The sequence below is a fragment of the Diabrotica undecimpunctata genome, chromosome 1 (assembly GCF_040954645.1).
Source record: "Diabrotica undecimpunctata isolate CICGRU chromosome 1, icDiaUnde3, whole genome shotgun sequence".
NCBI classification, from domain to species: domain Eukaryota; kingdom Metazoa; phylum Arthropoda; class Insecta; order Coleoptera; family Chrysomelidae; genus Diabrotica; species Diabrotica undecimpunctata.
In genome coordinates, this window is record NC_092803.1 from 86,599,549 (window position 1) to 86,614,756 (window position 15,208).

At 34.5% G+C, this 15,208-nt stretch overlaps 1 protein-coding gene across 2 annotated transcripts in view; it reads left to right on the top strand.

Annotated features, from left to right (window-relative positions):
* LOC140451119 (NPC intracellular cholesterol transporter 1-like) overlaps positions 1 to 15,208 on the top strand; it is a 229,349-nt gene that overhangs the window by 54,337 nt on the left and 159,804 nt on the right. For both annotated transcript variants that reach the window (XM_072544850.1, XM_072544856.1), the window contains exons 3-6: positions 8,686 to 8,949; positions 9,366 to 9,551; positions 9,629 to 9,818; positions 9,948 to 10,010. In XM_072544850.1, coding sequence (XP_072400951.1) covers positions 8,686 to 8,949; positions 9,366 to 9,551; positions 9,629 to 9,818; positions 9,948 to 10,010 — 703 coding nt within the window. The remainder of the gene's footprint in view (positions 1 to 8,685; positions 8,950 to 9,365; positions 9,552 to 9,628; positions 9,819 to 9,947; positions 10,011 to 15,208) is intronic.

Below are 15,208 nucleotides of genomic sequence, written 5' to 3' on the forward strand. Positions count from 1 at the left end.
CTCCAACAGAACATCTAGGCTTATTAATCATATTCATAGTATCATTATTTAATGTTCCGGTCACCGGAAGATTGTATCTTTCTTGAAATTCAACGAAGGCCATATCCATACTAGAAATAGCATTACTTGATGTATTTAGATATCCGAAACGTTTAAGAAAAGAACTAGCATATTCCAGAGTGCTATTCTCTGCACACACAGATACAGAGAGCAACAATAAGACATGTAAACAGACAAACATCTCGATTTATACTAATTTCCAAAAATTGTTAAAATCCAAACACACACATCTTCTGACTGAAGAAGTTTTTGTGTAATATTAACCGTATTTTTATAAAGCATATATTATATGGACAAAATTAGTATTAATCAAAGAATTGAAATTATATACAGAAATGTATTAAATGATATGTTAAAAAATAGTGCATTTTGTTAGCAAAACCCTGCAGTGATTGTTTCTCCGAGATATTTAAAACTCTCCACTCTTTTAAAGTTATATGGGTCTATTGTCACATTTTGCCCTATTCTATCTCGTCCCTTTTTGTCTGTTGATGCACATGTATTTGGTTTTCTCTTCGTTTACCCTAAAACCAGTTTTCTTTGCCTCTACCTCCAATTTATTAAAAGTCTCCTTCACATTGGTGACAGTGTTTCCCACAATGTAAATGTCATCTGCGTAAGCTAGTAGTAATTTTGGTCCATTTACTGCCAGTAATTCTGTTTTAAGGTGTGTTGCTCTTACTACTTTCTCCAGGATGATATTATAGAGGAGAGGTGACAGCGCATCTCCTTGTTTCAGGTCATTGCTTATTTCGAAAGATTTTGAGAGTTTGTTACCTATCCGTACTGGAAATCTATGAAGAGATTATGGATAGTTCTATTGAATTCCCATCCTTTTTCAAGCAGCTGTCTTAGAGTAAAGATATGATCTATGTTCGATCTATGTTTTCTGAAACCGGCTTGGTATTCTCCCATGAATAATATACACTAAGCTCGTAACGTTTAAATGGCTCAACGTACAACAACACGCAAGGTATCGAGGGAAAGGGGAGGTGGTAACGAATATGCTAAGACAAAAAATAAATGCAAAGACTGTGCCAAAACGGCACTATATCGTATCTCTGTTGTTATTAATCAGATTTCTATGTGTAACACGTTAAATGAAAGAGGAGGGAGTAGCGAATACGTTAACACAAAAAACAAACGCAAAGACATTGCCAAAACGGCATTACGTTATATCTCCGTTTCTATTGGTCCGATCATGACGTACAAAGGCTCGTTGGAAAGAGGAGGATATATCGAATATGTTATCACAAAAAACAAAAACAAAGACATTATTCAAACGGAACTATATCGGATCTTCGTTGCTACTTATCGGACTGTAGCATAATAGACGTTGAACGAAAGGAGAGTAGTCACTGAGGCTAACAGAGAAACAAACATCTTTAGTCTATCGCTTCTCTCTCGAAATAATGTATGAAAGGCAAGGTGACGCTGTCACATGATTAATCGAAGAACGTATACCATTCTTACAGTATGAACAAACCAAAAACATCAGCTGTAAAAAATATCTTCTCTGATTGAGTACTACTATACACGGATCTCCACTTAACGTACAGAACTCATTGAAAAAATGCCTTTCTCTCTCTCTCTCTCTAGATATCTCGAAACAATTCATATGTAATTGAAATGGATAAAACGGATAAACCAACATATTATATTACTTGCTGTAGATATCAGCCATATGATTACTGCACTACAAGGGTTTCATCTGAATGTTCAAAACTATACATGAGTCTCCTCTGAACGCTCATTTATTTACGGTCTCCCACAGAGCGGTACATTATTAATTCTCAACGTTAATGTGATTAAACATCCACTGCTGGACATAGGTCTTCCACAGAGCGGTGTATAACTTAATTCATCGTTTGTTAACACTTAAACATCAGCTAGCTAATATCTAACGCATAGCATACGTATTTCTTTATAGTATGGCATTCAATAAGAATACATAATTAAAAATCAATATAAAACGTTACATAAAGGATTACAAACGAACGTCTAATGTATTAATAATAAAATGTACAACATTTTCGATAAAATTTAATTTAATGTAAAACGACAGACCGTCAGTCACATTGTTGAAGAATGCCCCCAAAGGCGATTCCCTGGAGTTTTCGATGACAGTAACCGACAAGGATCTAAACGTTCTCTATAAGCCACATCTGAACGGCCCCTACTATACATAAATCTCCACTAAACGTTCTCTACAAGACACATCTGAACGACCACTACTATATACAAATCTCCACTGAACGTACAATTCGACAAGAGTCTCCGCTGAACGCTCACTAATACACACAGATCACATCTGAACTTACAATTAGCCAAGAGTCTTATCTAAACATCCACTACTATACATAAATCTCCAATATGACCATTTTTCGATTTGTTCCATACTATATTACTCTACAACAATTCCCACTTTACAATGATATTCAGATATAATCCAGTTATGGCGAAGACTAACCAACAAATGGTTACCATGCATAAATTATGTTCAAATCAACTAACGTGCCAAACGGCCATTACATTATATCTTCGTTGTTATTTATCTGATTTTGACGCACGAGACGTTAAATGAAAGGCGAAAGCAAAGCGTAAATATTTGCATACTATAGTTTATCTACGACGAGCAAGTAATGTATTGTTTTATAGTGAATAATGAACATTGGTCTCTGTAAGAATATATAGTATATGTAGGTAATTTAGGTATATTAACAAAGAAAAATCAAATTAAATACATTTGTAGAGTATATATAGTTATAGAGTATATTATGTTATATGAAAGAAAAACTCAGCCATTAAGTAAGGACATGACTACCACAATACGCTACGCTAACTCTAAGACAGAAATGCTGTACATGAAATGATAGAAAAAATCTATAAAATATCTGATATAGAAACACGTAAGACAGAAATGGACAATAATAATAGAAAATGTTTAAAATATCTGACATAGAAACACGTAAGAGAGAAAATCTGTAGATAAAATGATAGAAAAATGTATAAAATATCTAAGATATAAACACGTAAGACAGAAATGCTGTACATAAAATAATAGAAAATATCTGACATAGAAACACGTAAGGCAGAAAGCATGGACAATAATGATGGAAAATGTATAAAATATCTCACATAGATACATGTAAGGCAGAAATGCTGTATATAAAATGATACAAAATGTGTAAAATATCTGACACAGAAACACGTAAGGCAGAAAGCACGGACAATAATGTATAAAAAGTCAAACATACAAACACGTAAGACAGAAATGTACATAAAATGATAGAAAATGTGTAAAATATCTGACATAGATACACGTAAGGCAGAAATGCTGTACATAAAATGATAGAAAATGTGTAAAATATTTGACTACAAAATTAAATAAAAATCTAAAATACCGAAAGAGAACAGATATTCGGATCAGATCTAGAACCTTTATATAGAATACATTCGTATATGGATAAAAATAATTCGGTACGTATGTACAAGAGTCAAATTTCACGTATTGGAAAAGCCAAACAAGAGACGCATGGAAAAGCCAAACAAGAGACGCAACGCAAAAACAGTTGTATGAAGTATGTACTTAAATCACAATAATTAGTAATTTTTACAAAACCCCACTTGTAAATTATATGTATTTTCGAATTGTGGCTTAAGTGAAATCATAACGTTTATATTTGTTAAAAAATAATACATATAAAACACACATCTTTATTTATTTAATTCATTCTTGATGGATGAAACTCTCCTCGGTTATTGAGATGAATTTAGATTCTGAAGTATTTCGTTTTTTCTTAGTATCGCAACCGCCAGGCTGCGATAAATAGTAAATAATCTCTAGATAGTGCAATTCGTCTGCTAATAATTCTGCTTCTGTTCCATTTAGCGCATCGATTTTGAAAGAATTTTAAAGCCATTTACAAGCGTGTTTGGATCATTATGTTCGTTATAGAGAGTCCACAGTTCTTCCAGTCGGTCAAGTATCTGTTTCTCCGTTATAACCCCTTTATCGACTCTTATGGTGAAATCAGCATGAATTTTATTTTCTACCTGTATATCTGATTTATTTACCTTATTTGATATTATGTCTTCTTTTACACTGTTGTTGTTTGTCTGAATGATATAGCTTAGTAAGGTATTTCGGAATTTCCTGAGGTATCACGTATGGTCTGTAGCCTTCTTTTACACTACTGTTGTATGACTGGTGTGTCTTGGTCAATTCTTGCGGTACCATGTAAGCCCTGTGGTCTTCTTCTTGTCGCCTATCACTTCTTATAATATACAGAGTATAGTTTTCTTCGTATTTTGTGGTGTGAGATTGTTGACGTAAACGACACCGTGTGTCTCTGCATGTCTCTGTGTACCTCTGTCTACGTGTCACAGATGGCTCTGTGTGCCTCTGCACGTCTCTGCGTACTTCTGTTTACGTATCATAGATGGTCTCTAAGTCTCTCTGCATGTCTCTGCGTTCTGTCAACGTTCAATATTAACTGCAAATTCTTCTTCTTTTCCGTATAGTGCCTGACAGAACATGACCTTTGACACAGGCCGTGACAGTTATGTGACAGTCGACGCAGAACGCGACATTCGACGCAGGACGTGACATTTCACATGAAATGTCACTCGAATTAAGTTTAGACAGTTTCGATAGGTAATTTATTAGGTTAACTCGTGTCACGCGTCACGTCAAAACTTCACTTTTGCATCCAAACGTCACGTTTTAACATCAAAATGTCACCCGCCACATATCATGTATAAACGGCACATTTTTACGTGAAGACATCACGCGTCACGTCAAAACGTCACGAATCACGTCAAAAACGTCACGTTTTAAAGTCAACACGTCACACCTTACATATGGATAACATGGGAGTAAAGCGTCTTTTCGTCTCTTGAGTAAAGTTAGCGATGGTTAATTTATTAGGTTAGGTCGGGTCGCTTCGCGGCACATTTACGCATTACGCAGATGACATTTACATTGTGGGAAACACTGTCACCAATGTGAAGGAGACTTTTAATACATTGGAGGTAGAGGCAATGCAAACTGGTTTTAGGGTAAACGAAGAGAAAACCAAATACATGTGCATCAACAGACAAAAAGGGACGAGATAGAATAGGGCAAAATGTGACAATAGACCCATATAACTTTGAAAGAGTGGAGAGTTTTAAATATCTCGGAGTAACAATCACTGCAGGGTTTTGCTAACAAATGCACTATTTTTTAACATATTATTTAATATATTTCTGTATATAATTTCAATTCTTTGATTAATACTAATTTTATCCATATAATATATGCTTTATAAAAATACGGTTAATATTACACAAAAACTTCTTCAGTCAGAAGATGTGTGTGTTTGGATTTTTTGTATAAATAACTATTAACAATTTTTGGAAATTAGTATAAATCGAGATGTTTGTCTGTTTACATGTCTTATTGTTGCGCTCTGTATCTGTGTGTGCAGAGAATAGCACTCTGGAATATGCTAGTTCTTTTCTTAAACGTTTCGGATATCTAAATACATCAAGTAATGCTATTTCTAGTATAGATATGGCCTTCGTTGAATTTCAAGAAAGATACAATCTTCCGGTGACCGGAACATTAAATAATGATACTATGAATATGATTAATAAGCCTAGATGTTCTGTTGGAGACAATAACTATGCAATTCATTCGAAGTGGAATAAAACGATTTTACGCTGGTATTTCCCTCAAGCTATTAGTAATCCTGATTATATGAATCTTGCTGCAGAAGCTTTCGCTAGATGGGAGAAAATATCTAATTTAAAGTTGAAACGAGTAATAATACCTTCTTCAAAGCCTGATATTACTATAACTGTGGTGCCAAATAATCATAATTTTCGAGCAAGTTGTCAAGGAACCTCTAAATGTTCATTTAATTTCGATGGCCCCGGAAAAGTATTGGCCCACGCATACTATCCCAGCGCAAACGGTGAATGTACCGAAATTCATCTTGATGCTAATGAACGGTGGTATGTAGGAAATGGCAGAGCTCCTGATGGTGAAGTCAATTTTTTGGCTGTGCTAATGCATGAAATTGGTCATTCCCTCGGACTGGAACATAGTACTAGTGATTCGTCTATTATGTATGCTTGGTATCACCAAGATGTGCCAAGTTTTGGTGATGATGATAAAAAGGCAATGAGCATGCTATATGGACCAAAAACAGTTCCCATACCAACAACAACAACACCAGTTACGCGAACAATTTCGCAAACCAGGAGCAATGTACCGAAAATACCTGCACTAAACAACAGGGCCTATTTGCCGAAAACACCTGCAATAAAAAACATATGTCTAATTCAGTATCCCGATTTCATGTTTCTAGCTACATCTCCACAATTTCCAAATTATCGAATGTATGTTGGATCTGGCCCGTATATATGGAAGTTTGATTTAAACGAGATGCGCCTTCCAAAATATCCTGAATTAATTACCGATTATCTCCCCAAAGAGTTAAGGTATACGCACGTTTCACATGTTTTTCAGAATTCCGAGGGACACTTAGTAACTATAAGCAATAATCAGTATTACGCTGCATCTTTTCCCAATTTAAAAATTCAAAAACGTTTTATGTTTCCTTCTAGACCTGCGAGAACCAAAATAAATGCCTTTTTTCAAACAAACAGCGGCCAAACGTATTTATTATACAATGATAATTCTTATACTGAATTTAATGAAGCTGGAGATGTCTTAAACGGTGGACCAATAAATTATCTCTTCCCAGGACTACCAGATAAAATAACATCAGCATTCCGCTATACGGATGGGTTTATTTACTTTTTCCAGAACAATACCTATTATAAGTATAGCGAATACACACGTAGAGTTGTAGCAGCAGGAACGTTTAGCTGGGAACTTTTTGGAATACCCTACCCTGAAGACGGTCTATTAAAACAATTAAAAACTTTGTTAAACAAAATTGTAACTATATACGAATAAAGGTTGATGTGTTCCTTCTTAATGATTGTTTTATTTAAATTCCATTACTCTATGTATGTCAAGCGACGTCTTGCGTTGACTGACACATAACTGTCACGTCCTGCGTCGAATGTCACGTCATTTTACGTTCTGCGTCGAATGTCACGTTCTACGTCGGATGTCACGTTCTACGTCGAATGTCACGTGACATTTCACGTCCTGCGTCGAATGTCACGTTCTACGTCGAATGTCACGTTCTACGTCGAATGTCACGTGACATTTCACGTCCTGCGTCGAATGTCACGTTCTACGTCGAATGTCACGTTCTCTTAGACACTGTACGGAAAAGAAGAAGAAGAATGTTTATACTGAACGTTGACATGACTTCTGTGTCACCAACGCTTTCATTTGACCCCTCATACGTCAAAATCAGGCCAATAGCAACGAAGATATGTTTTAGCGCCCATTTGGCAATTCTGCCATCTTTGTTTTTTGTGTCAAAGTATTCCCCGTCTCCTCCCCGTTCCAACGAGCCCTCGTACGTCACGATCGGACCAATAGAAACAAAGATATGACGTAATGACCTTTTGGCATGCTCCGATGCGCACGGCACATATTTCATTCAACCCCATTTTTCATCCCCTTTCCAACGAGCCCTCGTACGTCACGATTGGACCAATAGAAACGAAGATACCTAATAATGCCCTTTTGGCATGCTCCGATGCGCACGGCACATACTGCGTTCAACCCCATTTTTCGTCCCCGTTCCAACGAGCCCTCGTACGTCACGATCGGACCAATAGAAACGAAGATACGTTTTAGCGCCCATTTGGCAATGCTGCCATTTTTCTTTTTTGTGTCAAAGTATTCCCCGTCCCCTCCCCGTTCCAACGAGCCCTCGTACGTCACGATCGGACCAATAGAAACAAAGATATGACGTAATGCCCTTTCGGCATGCTCCGATGCGCACGGCACATACTGCGTTCAACCCCATTTTTCGTCCCCTTTCCAACGAGCCCTCGTACGTCATCCTACGTTAAGCCGTTTGGAACTTACGACCGGGGGTTGCGATTTTAGGGGTTGCGCTCAGATCAGCCTTGTCTATCTACTTAAGCATTCTTTTAATGACGAATTTAAAACTCTTCACATTCAAAAAAGGCCTTAAGCTATCTTTGTTAGAGTCTATGGAAATTAACAAATTAAAAAACACAAATATAATTCTGAATGACCAACTTGAGACAAACAGTTCTCCCCTCCTCAACCTATTTCGTTAAAGACTTTAAATTGTAAACAGATCCAAAAATAGATCACTTGAGAAAGGCACTCTGCCGGAACAGCTGTAGTGATAAATTTTGTGAAAGTTTTGAAAACAAAGTTTTCAGTGTTTTATTGTTATATAAATACAGACTATCTTTAAAATACGCACTGTTTCTTTATAATTTGAAGCAATTAATCATACGCATTTGAGGCTCTGATACTTTTGCCTTAATAAAGTAGTGCAATTGACAGATTAATTTACATAGCATACCTTGATTTGTAGAGAACAAGTTTTTAAATCGAATGGTATGTATTAACAAAAAAGTTTAAAAAAAAAGTGGAATAATAATGTTTTTTCTTAAACATTTTTTATGTGTGTATGTATTAAAAAAATCAATCAAAATCATATTTTTTTCTAGCTCCAACTCCTGGATAGTAATCTCCTAGCTGTACAGTCTCTACTTAGCAGATGTCCCTCCTGCATGGATAACTTCGTTTCTACGATATGTCACTTCACCTGTTCCCCAAACCAATCCAAATTCGTTCGTGTAAATTCCACTAAAGTAAATCCAACAACGAACAAAACGTTCATCGCAGATGTGGATGTATATTTGGATAACACCTATATGGAGGGTGCTTACAATTCCTGCAAGCAAGTTAGCGTGCCAGTGACTGGAACAAAGGTGAGTTAAATATTGTTCTGCTTGAAAAATAGGTCCTGAATACAGGTCCAACGAAATTAGAGAAAGTAAGAAACCTTGTACGTTTTTCTGTTCCTAATACAGGTTCATAATGAAAATGTGTTTATAATGCTTTGGCACTGTATAGTTTACCATCTACAAGTTTTTTGTAGATGGTACAGTAATCATTCTTAATAATCGGTAAATCATGTTTTAAATGAAATAAATCGTCTCTTCAATCTAGGAAAAACAAAAAACGACACAGCTGTAAAAAACTAGCAGCGAACATATTAACAAAAAGGTTGTATCCATGCAATTCTAAAGTAATACAAAAAAGAAATACATAGTAACATAAATGTAAAAATGAACAAACAGACTTCAAACTAGAAAACTTATTTGAAATTTTTTGTTTTTGGCAGGTAATGGACCTTATGTGTGGCCAATATGGCGCCGAAAAGTGCAATGCTCTGAGATGGTACCAGACCATAGGAGATCCAAATTCACCAGGTGTACCATTCCGCATCGGATTCATCAATGCTAGTGGTCCTACCAATGGATACATACCTCTGACTGCTGATATAGTTCCTTGTAGCAAGTCTGTAGATGTAAGTTTTGTTTTTTTCACTTATTGGCGTTACTGAACTTTGCATTAATTAATTAATTAATGCAATTTTTCCTATAGGGTAAGTCACCACCATGCAGTTGCGTCGACTGCGAAGACAGCTGCCCAGTACCACCTCCACCAACCCCTCCTCCAATACCATTCAAAATCGCCGGCCTCGATGGTTATGTTTTCATCATGGTCATCGTATTTATTATCGGTTCCTCCCTGTTTCTTCTGTTCAATTTTATACACAGCAGAAATTACTCAGGTGAGCAATGATGTTTATTTTTTATAGGATTTTTATTTTATGTTTCAACTATTGTATTACTTTATAACTATTACCATTTTAGACAAAAACGTTGATCTCTGTTCATTATTATTTTTATCTGGTTTGCAGTGTCTACAGGATCATATGAAGTTGCTGTAGCAGATACAGAAGCGAGTCCTCTTCAGACACCAGGTATGTAAATATTGTTCTGAAGCTATTTTCTTGTGGTATCTTAATGCAATTTACTATTTTTGTTGGAAATTAGCCTCAATTTTACTTTCAAATTAAGTTTATTTCACATTTCACATCGAATGTCATACCAGTTGTGGCCTTTGTACGAGGAAGTTGTTTTGTCGTTCGAAGCTCATTAACGTTATCTCTATATAAAGTGAAAAGTTTTTTGTAAAACAATTTGTGACTAAGAAAAATATAAAAGTTCAGTGTATTTGAATTTATTTTACCCCCATTGGGGGTTACTGTTTGGATACGATAAGTGTTAATAAGTGTAAGATAGATTCAAAGTGTTAAAGTGTTAAGTTATTAAAAACTGGATATGGATTATGCGGGGAGACCACCAGACAAACCTCCAGATATTAGCCGGATGGAGGAAGATGTTAATATAGAAAAAATAAAATCCAATATAAACAACACCTAGGACGGTAACTTAAAAAACAACGGAGAAACTGTAAGTAGTAAAACTTCTAATAATTCTACAGAAAATTTAAGAGAACAATTTCTATATCAGAGCAGTGATACAGGTCCTTTTCATGTATATATAGAAAATAATACTCCTGATTTTAAAGGTAAGATAAATGCCATCAAAATCGGTGATATTATACTATCAAATTTTCCAAATTTAGATAACAAAATTACTAGTATTGATTCAATCGGCAAGAATAGAATTAGAATTAAATTTAAAGACTATCAATCGGCCAATTTTTTAATCAATCAAAAAATTTGCTCATTATTTACAAACAACAATTTTGATGTTTACGTTCCGAAGTTTATACTACATAGACAGGGTATAATTAGAGATATAGATACTGAATTTTCTGAGGAATACATCAAAAATAAAATTAAACAATACGATATGCACTGTAAGTTTGAAGTAGCTTCAGTTAGAAGAATAAATAGAAAGGTAGAAAAACATATCGAAGATAAAACAGTAATAGACAAGGTTCCAACCAAATCATGTATTGTAAATTTTAAAGCACAAACTCTTCCAAAATATATCATAATTAATAAAGTAATTAAAGAAGTCGAACCATATGTTCAAAAAGTTTTATTATGTTTCTCTTGCCTTCGTTTTGGACATCTTGGATCTCAATGCAAAGTACGTCCCAGGTGCAATAAATGTCATGATTTTCATAACACAAAAGATTGTACAGTAAATATATATACTCCTACCTGTTTCAGTTGTCAAGGTAATCATTTTACGACACACCTAAGTGCATGCCCTGAGTTCTCTAGGCAAAAACAAATCAAGAATACAATGTCATCATTAAATTTAAATTTCTTTGATGCCTGCAAACAAATACCGAAAAAATCATATGCCAATATCGCCGCCAGACATAATAGTTCTTCCTTGACAACCAACTCTAATACCAATGATCAGTCTTATCAAGTAACTCCAAATCAAACTGGTTCGTTCGCAAAAAAGTTCTCTTCACAAATGTTTTATACCAGCAGTAGTCCAGAAAAATCAAATTTAAAACGACAACGTCCAAGTACTCCCGATCCTTTGGAATCAGCTAGAAAAGAAATAATTTCCCCAATAAATATCCCTAGACAAAAAGGTGGTATCTATAATACCTCTAAATATACAGAGAATAGAAATACAACAAATTTGCAGACACAGGGAGTATCATTAGATTTAAATAATGTAATTTTAGAATTGGTTCTTAATATAATTAGTTCACTAAAACTCACTGAAAATTTAGACGCATCAAAAACAGAGATTATACAACAAATTAATAAATACTTAAGTACGGCATCGATCTTGCAAGAAGACTTACATGGACAAACGTCATCTTCTCAGACATAACTAGTCCTATAAATTTTTTACAATGGAACTGCCGCTCAGCAGTTTCTAATAAACCAAATTTAGAAGCCTTACTTATTCAAAAAAATGTGTATGTAGCCATGTTATCAGAAACATGGTTTAAACCAGGAAAATTCTATAACTTCGCTGGTTATAATTGCTTTAGATCTGATCGTCCAGATGGCTTTGGAGGTACAGCAATTTTAATTAAAGATAAAATAATTGCAGAAGAAATAAATTTATTAGATAACTATAATTTTACTTACACATGCATGGCTGTTAAACTTTCTTGTATCAATAAACCTATACATATAATATCCATATACAAAGAACCAAGTATTAGAGTAACAGTTGAAGAATGGATCCATTTTTTTCAACACATTCCTCCGCCATTCATCATTGGAAGGGACTTCAACGCTCACAATATGGCATGGGGATGCGAAACTAATGATACTCACGGTAAAGTTTTATTAGAGGCGATAGAACAATGTAATCTATTATACTTAAATGATGGTTCTCCAACTCTTGCACTAAGTTCCAGTCCATCAGCAATCGACATAACAATCTGCACCCAGGACATTATATCTAAATTAACTTGGTCTGTTATTCAAGATCCACATGGTTCTGACCATCTACCCTTGACCATCTCCTTAGAAAATTCCAAACAAGCAACACCACCTGGTAACAATACACAAAAAAGATGGAATCTAAATAAAGCAAATTGGAATCTGTATTCATCCAACTTTTCTTCAGAAATACTTCCTCAAACTTATGAAGAATTAGTCAATGAAATAAATAGATGCGCATCCATTGCTATTCCAAAAGTATCAAAAAATAAAATATATCCTACAAAAAAGATTCCAAAACCATGGTGGGATAATAACTGCGAAATAGCTGCAAATAACCGTAAAACAGCCTATAGACGTTATAAAACAAATCCCAATATTCATAATTTAATTGAATACAAAAAATTGGATGCATTAGCAAAGAAAATTTTTAAAAATAGAAAAAAACAAAGTTGGATAAACTACTGCGAAAGCCTTAACTCCCACAGTCCAATCAGAGACGTCTGGAAGAAAGTACATCGCTACAAAAACCGAAAACAGTCCAATAAACTCCCGATAAACTGCGAAGCTGCATGGATAGAAGATTTCCACTTGAAAATTTCACCTCCTTGGGTACCCAATCAAATAAACGAAGTTACAGTCACCGTTTCCAGAGAATATTCCAATCTAGAAAAACCATTTGAATTGTGGGAATTAAATTATGGACTCAAACAAAATAATAGTTCGTCTCCAGGGATGGACTGTATATCATACTCTATGTTATATTTTTTACCCACAGAATACAAATTATTATTATTACAAATTTTTAACAATATATGGCAAAATGAGAATTTAATTCCCAAAACATGGAAGGACTATATTGTATTGCCTATAAAGAAGCCAGGAAAGCCAGATAACAACGTTGAGTCTTACAGACCTATATCTTTAAGTTCTTGTATACTAAAAACTCTAGAGAGATTAATCAAAAATCGGCTTGAATACTGGCTTGAATCCGAAGATATCCTTCCCAAATCTCAATATGGCTTCCGGAAATCCAGGTCTACACAGGATGCTCTCACTTCACTAGTTTCCTCTGTTCAGGTCAATTTCACAAATCAAGAATCAACAGCTGCAGCATTTATAGATGTAACCTCTGCATTTGATAACATAAATTTATATATTCTACATAAGAAATTGTTATATCTTGGAATGTCAGTTAAAATTTCAGATTTCATTATATCCTTGTACAAGAATAGATGGACTTACTTAAAAATAAATGAGACACTTTTAGCGCCAAGGCTAACAAATATAGGTATACCACAGGGTAGTATTTTAAGTCCACTTCTTTTTTCATTGTATAATATAGATCTAGAACAGATAGTACCTCCACACTCTAATATATTGCAGTTTGCAGATGATGTTGTGTTGTATACCTCCCATACTAACCTTGACATTTGTAGGCGTCAACTCGAATCTACACTAGATTGTGTAAAAAGTTATTACCATTCTCTAGGCTTATCAATATCAACTACAAAGACTGAAATTTGTTTTTTTTCCAAAAAACGCCAAACTCCCCAAGGTAACTTTAAATTAGGAAAAATAGAATTTCCAATCAAAAATTGTGTAAAATATAATTCATTCTATTATAAAAAAATCGGAAAACTCCATGAATATCCTTAGAGCATTTTGTAGAACCAATTAGGGAGCTGACCCGAATATTACATTGCTATTTTATCGTTCAATGATTCGACCAATTTTCGATTATAGTTGTCATTTATATGGGTCTGCGTCAACAGGACATCTTAATAAAATTGAAACCCAAAAAAATAAATGTTTCAGGCTATGTCTTGGTTACTTAAAATCTACTCCTATTAGTATTATTGAAATTGAAGCTAAAGAGCCACCCCTTACACTACGCAGACAGTTTTGTACAGATAAGTTTGTAGCTAGAGCTATATCAAAAAACTCCAGCTATTTAAAAAATATTCGTAACTTGAATATATTAGACTTAAGCCATAAATATTGGCGTAACAAAAAAACTCCCATATACGTTGAAAGTTATGGGAAACTAACAATATTTGAAGAACAATTGTATCAAAATAAAATACCACCAATTTATACACAACCTCCTAAGACTCTCTTCTCTAAGATAATAGAAACATATTATATGGATTCAAATCTTCCAGGAAGTATGATCAATAAAATAATTAAAGATAAGTGGCCTGCATTTCAATATATTTTTACTGATGGCTCCAAAATTCAAAATAAAACGGGTTGTGCAATATATCACTGGAATTCTGATTATAAAGAATCATGTCGATTGCCCAATGAAGCTTCAATATATACTGCCGAACTATCAGCTTTATTTCTTGCGTTAAAATATATAGCCTCTATTGGTATGAATAATTATATCATTCTGACTGATTGTAGAAGCATTATGGACAAACTCACTTCTATCAAAACCACAAAAAACCTAAACCATATTGAGATAGAAATAAAGAAGTTACATTATGATATTATTTCCGCAGGTAGCTCGATTATTATTTGTTGGGTAAAAGGACACTCTGGAATATTAGGAAATGAAGAAGTCGACAAATTAGCTAAATCTGCAGCTTTAACCAAACATAATATAAACAACATACTTCTTCCAGTAGCAGACATAGATAATATCAGTAGAAACAACTGCAAACAAAGATGGCAATGTTTATACAACCAAAGTACAACTGGAATAAACTTTAGAGCTTGCCAACCACTAATACCCAATGAGAGATGGTTCAAATATGAGACAAATAGGTTATTTATAA